The sequence below is a fragment of the Oryctolagus cuniculus genome, chromosome 5, assembly GCF_964237555.1.
Source record: "Oryctolagus cuniculus chromosome 5, mOryCun1.1, whole genome shotgun sequence".
Lineage (NCBI taxonomy): Eukaryota > Metazoa > Chordata > Mammalia > Lagomorpha > Leporidae > Oryctolagus > Oryctolagus cuniculus.
The window spans coordinates 46,535,063-46,549,036 of record NC_091436.1 but is presented as its reverse complement, the minus strand read 5'-3'; the positions used below and the strand labels follow the sequence as shown (position 1 = coordinate 46,549,036).

The 13,974-nt window shown below is 34.4% G+C and overlaps 1 protein-coding gene across 1 annotated transcript in view; it reads right to left on the bottom strand.

The window, feature by feature from the left end:
• TRDN (triadin) overlaps positions 1–13,974 on the bottom strand; it is a gene marked incomplete at its 5' end in the record, with an annotated part of 426,296 nt that overhangs the window by 296,028 nt on the left and 116,294 nt on the right. Inside the window, 3 exon segments of the mRNA NM_001082743.1 lie at positions 322–501; positions 5,262–5,321; positions 9,760–9,825. Coding sequence (NP_001076212.1) covers positions 322–501; positions 5,262–5,321; positions 9,760–9,825 — 306 coding nt within the window.

Sequence of the window (13,974 nt, the reverse complement as noted above, 5' to 3'; positions counted from 1 at the left end):
AGTCATTGAATAATCCAGATGCTAACTGAAAACCTCTTGAAAAACACTTTAAAATGCATCTTCATATGTATGAGCACATTTTACTATGTCTATAAAGAAATACTAATTCCCAATTTGTTGAATTTCATTTCAAGAGTTTTTGCATATAGATACATATACATATATATACTTACACACACATACATACATTTATGTATGTACGTATAATATTTTACCCTATTTGAAGTCTGGTTTCGCCCTTTAGCAGTTTTTAATTTCACTGCATCTGCTTCTTGCCCAATGTTCTCTTAAAACAACCAGCTGCCTCCTCTGATTGTTTACCTTTCTGTTCTTGTTTTGAAACAGCAGCAGTCTCTTTGCTTTCCTTCTCTTTGGGTTTCGGTGTTTTCTGTACTTCTTTTGCCTTTGCAACCGTTTGTTTCACTTTCTCCTGTTTCACACCTTTCACTTCCTTCTTAGTCTTTTCTTCAATCTTTTCTTTAGTTCGAGCTTTCTTCTCCTCTGCAGAATTAAGAACAGTTGGATTATTATAGTCTCTCTCCAACATAATAGTTCATTTGTAATTGATTATTAAGAGCAATTCTTAAAGAGAATAAGGTAGAAAAGCAGTGTCCTTGACATAAGTACTTGTGATCAAATTTTAGAGTTTTATGCATTTATATGCAGTACAATATTGGACTCCCAAAAAAGCAAAAATCATAGTTCACTTGTAAGTTGGGAATCTTTCTGATTCATAAACTGAAATATCATTTTAAAATAATCAGGAACTTAGCATGTCAACAAGGAGGCGTTAGAAATATGCAGGGAATGTATAATAAGCATGTTCAGTGAAAGATAATTTCCACACCAAAGATCTAAAGAACTTGCCTCTTAGCAAGATTGTGATCATTTTGCTTCACAACTGAAAAATCTTGAGTTTGATTCAAGAAAAAGAAATGCAAGCACAGCAATTTTAATAAAACAATGAAATCTATTTGAAGATAACTAAGATGCATAACCTCAAATGATTTAGCTTAAATAGACAAAGGGTGAAGACATTGGATTTTTTTTTCTCATGTCAAGTCAAAGATAATAATTCTAAGGGCTTTTAAGGCCCTAAGTATATCCTTGGAAATAGAAAAGGCTTGAAAATAGAATACACATGAACATATTCATGAATTAAATTTTATATAATATAAACACATATATAAATTTGATGCTATGTGCATTTGGAAGAGTGAACTGAGAGAAAGATTTATCAGTCAGTCCATTACTTTATAAAAGCAATAATTGTAATACAGTACACCATTCTGGAAATTATTCATAATGGATACTGTGTATTGACATTATTTATTGTATACAACAACAAAAACACACCACTGTAAGTCTACTGCAATGTTGGAATCTCTTATCATTTGCTACTTCAATGTGCAGCTTTTATTGTCACTTGTTTAAAAGATTTGATGGGGCCAGCGCTGCGGCTCGCTATACTAATCCTCTGCCTGCGGCGCCGGCACACCAGGTTCTAGTCCCAGTCGGGGCACCGGATTCTGTCCCAGTTGCCCCTCTTCCAGGGCAGCTCTCTGCTATGGCCTGGGAGTACAGTGGAGGATGGCCCAAATCCTTGGGCCCTGCACCCGCATGGGAGACCAGGAGAAGCACCTGGCTCCTGGCTTCGGAGCAGTGCAGTGCGCTGGCTGCAGCGCGCCGGCCGCAGCGGCCATTGGAGGGTGAACCAACAGTAATGGAAGACCTTTCTCTCTGTCTCTCTGTCTCTCACTGTCCACTCTGTCAAGAAAAATAAATAAAAATAAATAAACAAATAAAAAGATTTGATGGAACAGTGGAATCGAGTTTCGTGACTTGGAATGCTGAACAATGACTAAGTCAAATAGATATGATGAAACTTTAAAATAATGTTTCAAAAATAAAGCTAAAATGTGTTTACTTGTTGCAAAAATATTTTAAATACTTGGATAGTTCTTTCATAACATATTTCTCATGAACTGATAGTTGGAGGTGTTGTAGAAAAAAAAAAAGTGAAACTGTCCACATGCTAGCTACATGCTAGTTAGGCAGCAGAAGCATAACCATCTGTAGTACTGTATTTAATCGACTGGACCAACCCTCCTAACACAATGGTCCTCAAAAATTTTACAGGAAAATGTGGATACTGCTTTAGAAGTAGAGATTTGTGCCGTGAACAACTAATTTTGTAAACAATAAACCACTTACTTTACTATGAAATTCCTCAAAGCTAAATCCTTACTGTAAAATTGCTCAAGGCTAGAGTGTAATGTTGATCTTCAAGAAGAAAGATTATGCTATACACATTATCCAAAGTTATTTGATCATAAAATTCTCCCAGAAATATCACTCAAGTACTCCATAAATTTCCATAGTTTTCTGGCTTCTGCGATTATTCTCAGAATTTTCTTCCTCTTCCTATAAACCATTTCTATTTCTCCTTTGCTTGTTTCTCTTTCCTGCGGCAAACTCATACATTTCTGTGACTGGAATCACCATCTTTCGACATATGACTATAAATCAAGATCATTCCAGAACCCCACACTGAAATGTTTATGAGTGTCCGGAGAGAAAGATCCACTAGGATGGCCAACAGCGTTTCAAAGTCATACAAACTCTTAGATGATCACAGCAAAAAACCTCCAGAGAGTAGATCAGCTTGGGCTCACAGTTAGGTGATAGACGTCTTTAAGTCAGCACAGTTAGTATAACTATTTGAAGAAATTTTAGTGTAATATTTAAAACTCTGTGACACTTAACTTCATCTTCTCTCTCCTCTCTTAGCATCTCTAGAAGTTACTTCCTACACTAGATCAGTTCTTTTTTCTTAAATATCTCATGTATTTCTGCGTAAAACATAAAACAATGTCTTTATTATATTTCCTATGTTTTTCATTAACCTACAAACTGTCATATTCAATTCACATGCAAAACTTGCCTCAACTATTGTATTTAACCATTTCTTCTCCTTAGCTTCCATTTGCCTGAATTTTTATTAAAGCACACATTTTATTACTTATTTTATATCAGAAGCTTTTCATCTGTCTCTTTCTGGCTAGGTTTGATGAAGTTAACTATCAAGTGATGATCCTTCAAGCCAACAGCCAGTAGGGGACCAAAGTTTTCAAACAACCCTGGAGAATGAACAACAATGTAAATGAGTTTGAAAATGATTTTCCCTCAGTTGAACCTCCAAATGAGAGTGCATCCCTAGTTAACACAGTGCTGGCAATCTCCTGAGACTGTGAAAAAGGACCATTGAACTAATTCATGCACAGATTCTTGACCTGCAGAAACTGTGAGACAATAATGTGCATTGATTTAAGTCTCAGAGTTCATGGTAATGTTTTAAACAACAATAAAGGGGGGCCAGTACTGTGGTGTAGCAGGTAAAGCCACCACCCGTGCCTGAATCCTATATGGGCAATGTTTCAAGTCCCCTCTTCTCCACTTCTGATCCCGCTCTCTGCTATGGCCTGGGAAAGCAGTAGAAGACTGCTCAAGTGCCTGGGCACCTGCACCCACGTGGGAGAACCAGAAGAAGCTCCTGGCTCCTGGCTTTGGATCGGCCCAGAAACAGCCATTGCAGCCATTTGGAAAGCTAATCAGCAGAAGAAAGAATTATTTCTCTGCCTCTGCTCTCTGTAGCTCTGCCTTTCAAATAAATAAATATTAAAAAAAAATAAAAAACTAATACATATTAAATATATGCCTGTTGAATTAATGAATTATGCTTGAAGCCTTTAATTATCTTTGGAAAGAATATTCACTTTATATTACTATGCTTGAATTTATGACTGAATCCAACTGTATATTAATGATATGAATTTGACCTGGCCAACTGTTTTCTTTCTCTGAAGATCAGTTTCCTCACTATTGCATTAAGTAATTAATTTGAGTGAGCTCTAATAGATCTATGAAAATTTCAATACATATATATATACTTTATTACATATGATATAATTTCATTCATATCTGTGAAATGGAAGAAAAATCAAATAGAATATAATTGCATTTCAATCTTTTAGAATATATTCATGCTAAATTCCTAGAAACAATCTTTATTTTAAAATTCAACAATTTTAATTCAGTAAAATATTTTACATTATAGATTATTTAAATATATATGTCTCACATACCTTATTATTTTGTAATTTATGAACACTTTTGAAAATAGAAACTATTTTACTGAAATTATTGATTTCTTGAAAATAACACCATATGAAACCTACATTATAAAATGTGAAAAAGACATTTAAATTAGAGTATAACATTGAACTACAGTTAAAATTCATGCTTTTCTAGTACCAATCAATCAATAGATATTTTAAAGTAGAAAAATCTGGTTTGCTCAATCTTCCAAGAAACGTAATGGTGTAGTCATATTCTAAATTTGGGACATATTATCAAGATATGTTCCATTTTCAGTCTTAAGACTTAAGACTGATCAATATGTACTCATGAAAAAAATTCTAAATTTGAATCTTCTAAAATCAATTTCAAGGTATAACATTTTTCAAGAACTGTAAACCAAAAGTTATGATAATATCCTATTGATGCAGTAATACATTAAAACACATTTAACTACATAAAGCTATACCCATTTTTTATCTTCCAGTTTTTGTGATTCAAAATTGTTGGCTTAAAATGGCTCAACTGGATTCTCTGGATAGGACTTATAAGGCTAAGATCAAGTTGTCAACAGGGTTGCGTTTCGTACCACAGTCTCTTGGGACAACTGGCATCCAGGCTTATTCAGTATGGGGATAGAATTCACCTCCCACTTTTTTCCCTGTGCCCCCCTCAGTTTCATACCAATCAAGCAGAATAAGCCCTCACACTTCAAGTTTCACTTTCTTTTCTGCTGAGTCTTTGTTATAAATACTTTTTATAGTACATTGAACCCACCATATAATCCAGGATCATCTCTGCAGTTTATATCAACTTTCACTGGCTTTTGCAAAATTATTTTTACCATGTAATGTAACATAACTGTGAGGATGACACTAAGAGGTAAAAATCATGGAGACTAAAATTCTACCAATTACGTATAATGAGTTTTCATTTTCTCTCACATTTTGAAATTATCTTTTAAGTATTTAGTTTTATTATTATTTTGGATATTAATTTGTAAGCATGAGGTAAAATTCTTTTTTATGCAAGTGAAGTAGCGAATGCTTACAAATGTCCAGCTGTTACCCCAAATGTAATCATTTAAAGTAAAAAGAAAGAAAAATAATAGAGAGAAAAGATACCTTTTGTCACTGTCTTTGTTTCTGGTTTTTCTTTTTTCTCAAGTTTTTCCTTGTGAGTTGCTTAAATAGAAAATGTTTATATTAGTATATAATTTTAACAGATTTCAAAACAAGTTTACTCTTGATCCCAGTTCTATAATTATCAAAATCATGAAATATTTTAAAGACTTACAACGTTAATGAGCCTAATTCAGGAACAAAAAGTTACCAATGTAAGTGTAAAGTTTACTGTAAAACACTTGACATTAAGAATAAGAAAGTATGTTGAAAGCTAGACATAACTTCCTTCTTCTTAAGAAATACATAAAGCTTTCAAGGAGGAAAAACTGAGGGAACAACGTTATAAGAATTTGTTGAAATATATATCATTGTGTCAAGAAGAAGTACCCTCTTTAGAATTAATAACAAGAAATATTTAAATCAGGACTAAATTTTGATTAAGTACAGTGTTTCTCAACAGGGGCACGATTGACATTTGGGAAAGAACAATTCCTTACTGTATGGAATGCTGAAAAGTGTATATGATTGCTAGTGCCTGTTTACCAAATGCCCTGCATTCCAGTGTCATTTTTAACAACCAAAAGATTTCCAAACATTTCCCAAAGGATAACACCTTTCATTGAGAATCAACAAAAGTATATATAGTAATTTAAATAAAGATTACTAACTGAGTGCAGCTTCTTAATTCAACAGTATTCCATGTCTTTAAAACATTGTACATTCTCATTTTTACCTAATAAATTAATAAATCAATATGAATTTATTTTTAACTTCTATTTAATGTAGGTACCCAAATGAAGTCTTATGTCACATAGTGACATAAGTAAATTTGAGAAACTCAATAGCATGTCCAGCTAATTCTTACAGTTCAGATACATGGGTATTCATCTGTTTGGTTTGGTAGTTTCCCAAATTATTCTTTTATTTTTCAATTCCCACAAATAAATTTTGGAAAATTCAGTGACAAAAGTAGAGATTTAGTTAAATCATGGGTTTAAGAAAGGAGTCGGCTGGCACCCTGGCTCAATAGGTTCAATAGGCTAATCCTCTGCCTGCAGCGCCAGCACACCCAGTTCTAGTTCCAGTTGGGGCACTGGAATCTGTCCCGGTTGCCCCTCTTCCAGGCCAGCTCTCTGCTGTGGCCCAGGAGTGCAGTGGAGGATGGCCCAAGTGCTTGGGCCCTGCACCCGCATGGGAAACCAGGAGAAGCACCTGGCTCCTGGCTTCGGATCAGTGCGGTGCGCTGGCCGCAGCAGCCATTGGAGGGTGAACCAACGGAAAAGGAAAACTTTTCTCTGTCTCTCTCTCTCACTGTCCACTCTGCCTGTCAAAAAAAGAAAAGGAGTCAAATTGAGCCCCAAATACTTTTATTTCTTCAACTAAATAATAAAAATAGTAAGCTGCAGAAGCTTTACTTATAGCAGGACAAAAGTGTGCTTCAAATATGTATTTCTGAAAACATTCTCCTTAAATTCACTCTATGAAATATATAATAATTGAAAATTTGATTGTGTGTAGGGTAAAGGAAGCTTTATGTAAAAGAAGAAATTAGCAAATAACTTCAATGATTGTTGTCAAAAGCTGAAGTAGTTAACAACTGCCACCAGCAGAAGTGATTACACAAGTAAAAAGTTAAAATAGGCAGCACTGAATATGATACTTGATTCATTTTTGTCGACTGCCCATGCTGTATCTCACTGTGAGTGTTCCAACAAGCATAAAGGATTGGAAATTTATTCAAAAAGTTTGTTATTTGAATCTTCTAAGAGGAGATCACACACACCATTCTAACAAACTTTAAAATGTATTTATTTTGTAAAGTTATATATTTTTATTTTCTAGAAATATATTTAAATGCTAGATATAATAGTAAGAAAAATATATTAAATTTCTTTTATTATTAAATTATAATGTTTACTGAACTGCATTAGAATAATCAATATTCTATTGATTACTAAAAAAATAAATTCAGTCTATGAATAGTTTTCCCAGAATCAAGAGATGTGTTAGCCTGGTAGAAAACTTAAAGCACAATGTCTGACTGAAGACCAAGTGTCCCTGACAGATGCAGAGCAGACAAGAGAGCCAGTGCCTCTTCCTTCTCCAGGGAGCCAGCCTCCTCACTAGGCCTCCTGATCTCCTATTTTGGGATATGAGTAATAACTTGGACAATGTTAGGATTAGCAGCACTATGCTAAGCTAAGTATGGCACCATTTACCTACTGTCATGGGTCTCCATTCAAAGAACTTATTAAAAATTGCTTAATTGATATACAGTAAGTAAAAGAACACATAGCATTTTATTTCTGTTTCTCAATTTTGATAAATTGATAATTTAAGGGGGAAAATGTCTCAACTATTTTTAACAGACAATATTTTTAACAGATAATATTTATTGATGGTGAAAGTTGAAAAAGAATCAAGAATATCATATTATGCAATTTAATCAGAGTACACAAAAACCTGATGTTAATAATTCTGTAAAACTCACTAGTAAATGGGAAATGGACACCTGTCTCTAGAGCAAGAGAAAGGAGATGACAATATGGACATTCATGGCTACTATCACTGAGTATTAATAAATCAAGACTATTTGATTATAATTTTCAAGTGTCAATCTATAATGAACATAATGTGTCATAACACATTCTAACACATTCTACCTAAGTAAAATGCTTCACAGAATGAGAAAATTCAATGAACTCTGCATACTGTGGTAACATAAATCAGCTGAAACCTGGTTCTAATATGCTAGACATAAATACTTTAAAACAATTGCAAAAATAAAATTATAATCTTATTTTACATAATACCCTCAACTGGTTTTTTGATGAATTAAAGTTAGGTGTAAAGTGTGAAACTAACTCTTTAAGTTTGAGGGAAACAAAATATATTGATGGCTATTAAATTAATCTTTGGCTGAAGATGTGAAAGCAGCCATGCCACAGAGAATGTCAATATATTTAGTTATCTTAAAAAAATAATGAAGCTAAATGCATACACACAAGCATACACATTTATTTCCCAATCACACAGACAGAAATCCTAACATCCGCTTCAAAACCAATTGAGAAAGACATTTAAAAATCCATATTAAGCCTAGGGGTGTATATTCCCAAATGACATGCATACATACTCTTAGGAGAAATGGGAAATGAGTTCAAAGAGTTATACAAAAAGAAATACACATCATTAAAAATCATATTATTCCACTTTAACCATGGCCTTGTCTAAATATGATCAGAGTCAGTGAACTCAGGGGGCTACCATAGCCTTGGCAGCTCATGACAAGAGCCTAGGGTGATTACTGATGCCATAAACAAGAGTGTCAATTTGTTAAGTCCACAACAGGAGTCACTGTGCACTTACTCCTCATGTAGGATCTTTGTGCTTAGTGTGCTGTACATTGAGATTTAATGCTATAACTAGTACTCAAACAATATTTTTCACTTTATGTTTCTGTGTGGGAGCAAACTGTTGAAATCTTTACTTAATGTATGCTAAACTGATCTTCTGTATATAAAGAGAATCAAAAATGAATCTTGATGTGAATGGAAGGGGAGAAGGAGTGGGAAAGGGGAGGGTTGCGGGTGGGAGAGACGTTGGGGGGGGGCATTGTAATCCATAAGCTGTACTTTGGAAATTTATATTCATTAAATAAAAGTTAAAAAAAAATCAATGAAACACTGAAACAAGAAACAAAAAAAAATCATATTAAAATGTTTGAAACATGAAAATAACAGTTAAAAGACATGGTGAAAGAAAATATTCTGATTTAAATATTATGTATGCCTTTTAATAAAAATTAGGAAAAGAATTATTGATTTATATGTAAATATCTAAGATACATTTTTAGATCATAAAAATTAAAATAGAAAATATACAGGATTTTGTATGAAAATACAGGTTTTAATATTATATTAATGAAATATATTGTATGATATTATTTAGGTTATAGTAATATTAATAAGTTATTACTAGCAAAAGTGATAACATAGATAATTAATTAAACTCATACTAGGGTTTATGGTGAGAATGCAAAGGTCAGATATTATGTGTATAGTGAAGGTGGGAACAAGGCGAGAACATTTCCTCAGTGTGTCTTTAGGAGTTGAACAATGAGGTTGAATTTCCAATCTAGTCTAAATACCTAGATAAAAAATTAGAAATTAAAAATATCTATCCACTAGGTAATTAAAAATGCAGCTTAAAATAATGACACTTGCTTTATTTGTATCAATCTGGGGTGAGGCAGTCTAACAACTAACGGGAAAATTTGCCACAATTTTTCTACCGCTTAAAGTAGTAACAAAATTTGAGGGTCTTGAGTCTTTATTTTCTTCAGTCCAGAAATTCCACTTTCCAGATTACATTTTGAGGAAATAATCATAAAATCATTTCTAAAAGAAGATATATGTTGTCATCTGAACTCTGAATATAAAGAAGGGGTTGTCAAGGAGGAGGATTCAAAGTCTGCCAGAGCATAAAAATATCATACCTTTCTTCTCAGGTTTTTCTTTCTCCTTTACTTTTTCTTTTTCTTTTTCTTTTTCTTTGTGTACCACTGGAAAGAAACAGATAATCAGAGAATTGTTTTCATTTAAATAAAAATAATAAAATGACAGTTTTATGTCAAAAATTGTTCTACTTTTAGAGATATTTTTTAACTGACATGAAGGTTTATATACTTAGAGGTTTAAATTTCAAGATAATAATAGATTTATATTTTCTTTCTATTTTTATTTCAAAATCAAGGGCAAACTGGTACAAATTCAAATCTGACTGCAAAAATAAGAAAACCTCTTGATTCTTCCAAATCTTACATTTTATGAATTGGAGAATAGAAAAAAAAAAAAAACACAATATATGCTAAAGGAGCCCAGTTCTAATACTGAATGAATGGCAGAAATACAAGGATGGGGCTGGCACTGTGCTATAGGGGTAAAGCTGCCGCTTGAAGTACCAGCATCCCATTTGTAGACTGGTTCAAGTTCCTGCTACTCCACCTATGATCCAGCTCTCTGCTATGGCCTGGGAAAGCAGTAGAAGATGGCCCAAGTCCTTGGGCCCCTGCAACCGCATGGGAAACCTGGAAGATGCTCCTGGAACCTTGCTTTGAATTGGCACAGCTCCAGCCAGTGTGGCCATTTGGGGAGTGAACCAGCGGATGGAAGACCTCTCCCTCTCTCTCTCTCTCTCTGCCTCTGCCTCTCTGTAATTCTGCCTTTCAAATAAATAAGTAAATACATATTTTTAAAAAGAAAAGAAATACAAAGATGAAAATACAGAAACATAAATATCTTTTTGCAGCTGAAGAAAAAAATAATCAACCTAAATTTTTTGGGTTAAATCTCTATAGGAACATACTATACATTTTTTTTTTGCCAATTTACTGGAATAAGACTATAATGACATCAAATCTTCCAAATACAAAAAATTAATTTAATATGAATGATGAATAAATTAATTATTATAATAGGACCCAATTTATATCATAATCTTAGCTCATACTTTATTCATAACCCTTATGAATTACCCAAGCTACAGAAATTGAACTCATCTCTGATTGGTTTCTTTCACTCTTATTTGCCAGTTCTGTTGATTTGCCAAGCTCTGTGTATCTTTTCTTTCTGTTGTTCTTCTTACTCATCTTCTTTCATTGGATATTACATTCCCTACCTAACATTTACTTATACAGAAAGATAGAAACAGCACTATCTTGTGTTAAAAGATCTTCCAAGCAAGACAGATTCTATCCCTGTCATCCTGATGCCAACAAGCTAATGGATGGTAATGGATGCTAAACAAATAATTATAGATAGTTAAGTGCAGTTAGTATTATGGCTATTCAAGGTGTCATGTTGATATATAAATGGGAACCAATCCCACCTCCATGCTTGGAGAAGGTCCCTGGAGGGGAATAACAGTTAAGAATGTGAAAAGTGAGATAAAATTAGTTTCTTCAAACAACAGAAAGGACAAAGGGGAAAGAGACCATTTCAAAACATTGGAGTGGGATGTCCATATTAGGCATGCAATTTTACACTGATTACTGTAATAATATCCTAATTAGTCGCTTGAACCTTTAGCTCTTGATTTATTTCTTTAATAGCAACTTTTCTAACATGAAAATTTGATTATTTAATTCACTTATTAATAAATGTTAGCGTTCTTACTCTAAGTTCAGAATGGGGGGTAGGCGCGCTGTGGTGTAGCAGGCTAAGCTTCCACCTGGGCACTGGAATCCCATATGGGCTCCAATTCATGTCCCGGCTGCTCCACTTCCAATACAGCTCTCTACTATGTTCTAGGAAAGCAGTAGAAGATGGCCCAAATACTTGGACTCCTGCACCAGTTTGGTAGACTCAGAAGAAGCTCCTGTCTTCAGATGGGCTCAGCTCTGTCCACTGTGCCCATTTGGGGAGTGAACCATTGGATGGAAGACCTTTCTCTCTCTGTCTCTCCCTCTCTTCTCAGTAACTTTACCTCTCAAATAAATAAATAAATAAATAAAATATTTTAAAAAAAATGTTCAGTATAGTATTAGCAACATGGTAGGTGCTATCAAATATTTTCTAACTTTTATTTAACAAATATAAATTTCCAAAGTACAGTTTATAGATTACATTGGCTTTTTCCCCCCTATAACTTCCCTCCCACCCACAACCCTCCCATCTCCCTCTCCCTCTCCCATTCCATTCACATCAAGATTCATTTTCAATTATCTTTATATATAGAAGATCAATTTAGTATATATTAAGTAAAGATGCCAAATATTTTAAATGATTTAATAGTATAGCATTAGTTTACTAATCCAATCTCTCACCAAGGCTTCTCGTTGAATGTTACATTTTAGTTATAACAAAATGCTTGTAAATACAGAAGCACACCACGTGCCCACATAATACCCTTGATCTTCTGCCAGTTTGTGTTCTCCATCTAGAATTCCCAGTTCCATATTTCCTCACTTTCATTTTCCTCTTCCTTACAATCTTGCAGTATTGGTACAAATGCATCCTCATCTGTAATGTTTTATTTAACCTCTACCTATTCCATACACCCATTATATCATTACAAATAATATTACAATTGTTCACTTGTCTTACTATCCAGTAGGTTACATCTTTAAAAGCTATGACATAGGAGTTTATTTTGGCAGCCCTCACTCATCATTTGCCATGTGTCATTTGACGGACTGAATATATTTTTCATTAAGTGAAATCCTAAAATATGAAAAAGACCTAGGTTCATCTTTCAGTGAAATTCTCTTTAGAGATGTTTGATAGAGATATTATAGGCATTGTTTCCTTTCAATCATTTGTAATTATTTATAATTTATTAAAATTGCCTAAATAATTAAATCCTAGAGCAAAACATAGAGGAAACAAAATAAAAGATTTAAACATTATTTTTCTTCCTACATTTAATGTTTCTTTTTAGGTGCTTCTAAGCTATTAAGGTTAAACACATACCTTGCAATATAATGGAAGAAAAACATTTACATTGACCACAAATAGCTTCTTCTGGTTACTTTGGATCACTATTAATTAAGCTGAAAACCAAAAGAAATTCTTGGCAACAACAAAGCGTCTTTTAATATTTCTCTAGGGGGAAACCTAGTTTGCATGTGATAAACTGGGCTTGCAAAGACCTGGTTGAGAAGATTCCCATGGGGACACATAATCTGTGGCTCTGCTCCTGTCAGGGACAGGCCTCACCCACCTCAGACAGCTGGTTGTCCATTCCACTAAAGGATTTTCAGATTGACGTGTGCACAGGCATAAATGGGAGAATTAATACAAAATCAAAAGAGCAAGGTGGAGTGTGGGGGAGGCAAAGCTGAATTCAGACTCAAATTAGCATATTAATGCCTCATTCCTGTTACCCTGGGGGAGAAATCTGGTTTATCCCAGACGAAGTTTTGATTTACACACAGTACTGTATGCTGGAATTTCATTATCCCCCTCTGACTTGGCACCATAATACAGCTTAGTGAAGCAGCTGGACCCATGGGCTCCAGGGAGCTGTTCAGCATGGCAGGCAGCCACGAAAACTGCTTGAACTGAAATTGCAAACTTTGGCAAGACTGTATTCAAATACCAAGTTTTGAAATGTTTTTTATTGTAATAACACAACTATCAGTAACTGCTTTAATAACCGCCCTAAAATAAAAATGATTCACCACAGCAACTGCATTTGATTGTGAGTCTGTTTGCTTAGAACCCATAACCAGGAATGCTTAACTGGGCTAAGAAAGAGTACCTCTTTGTCATAGCCCTGTTGGGCAAGTTAAATCGTAGCCAAGACAGTTTTAGCTCAGGACAAAATAAGCTCTTTGCACCTGCTAGAGCTTAATTTGTTTGTCATCCTTATTTACAAGAAACAAAAGTCCCTTCGGTGTGCTGATAATTAAAAACGAATGGAATCCACCAGTTGGAATCGCCTTGATTTTTGGCATCTGAATTGGCAAGGTTCTGCTGTCCCTGCATTTGTACATAGTCTGACCTTTTCCTGACCAGAACATTCAGCTCAACTCAACTCTAAAGTGTGGCACTCGATCTCCAAGCGTGGCACCTCTCCATCGGTCCCTGAGCTGTGCTTGCCAGGCAGACTCTGCCTGTTTCTGAAGATATCAGAGCCCACAGTACCCCTGACTCTGTGGTTCATATTGGTCAAAACACTCTCCAGGGACCAAACAGTGGTTTCAGGAGTT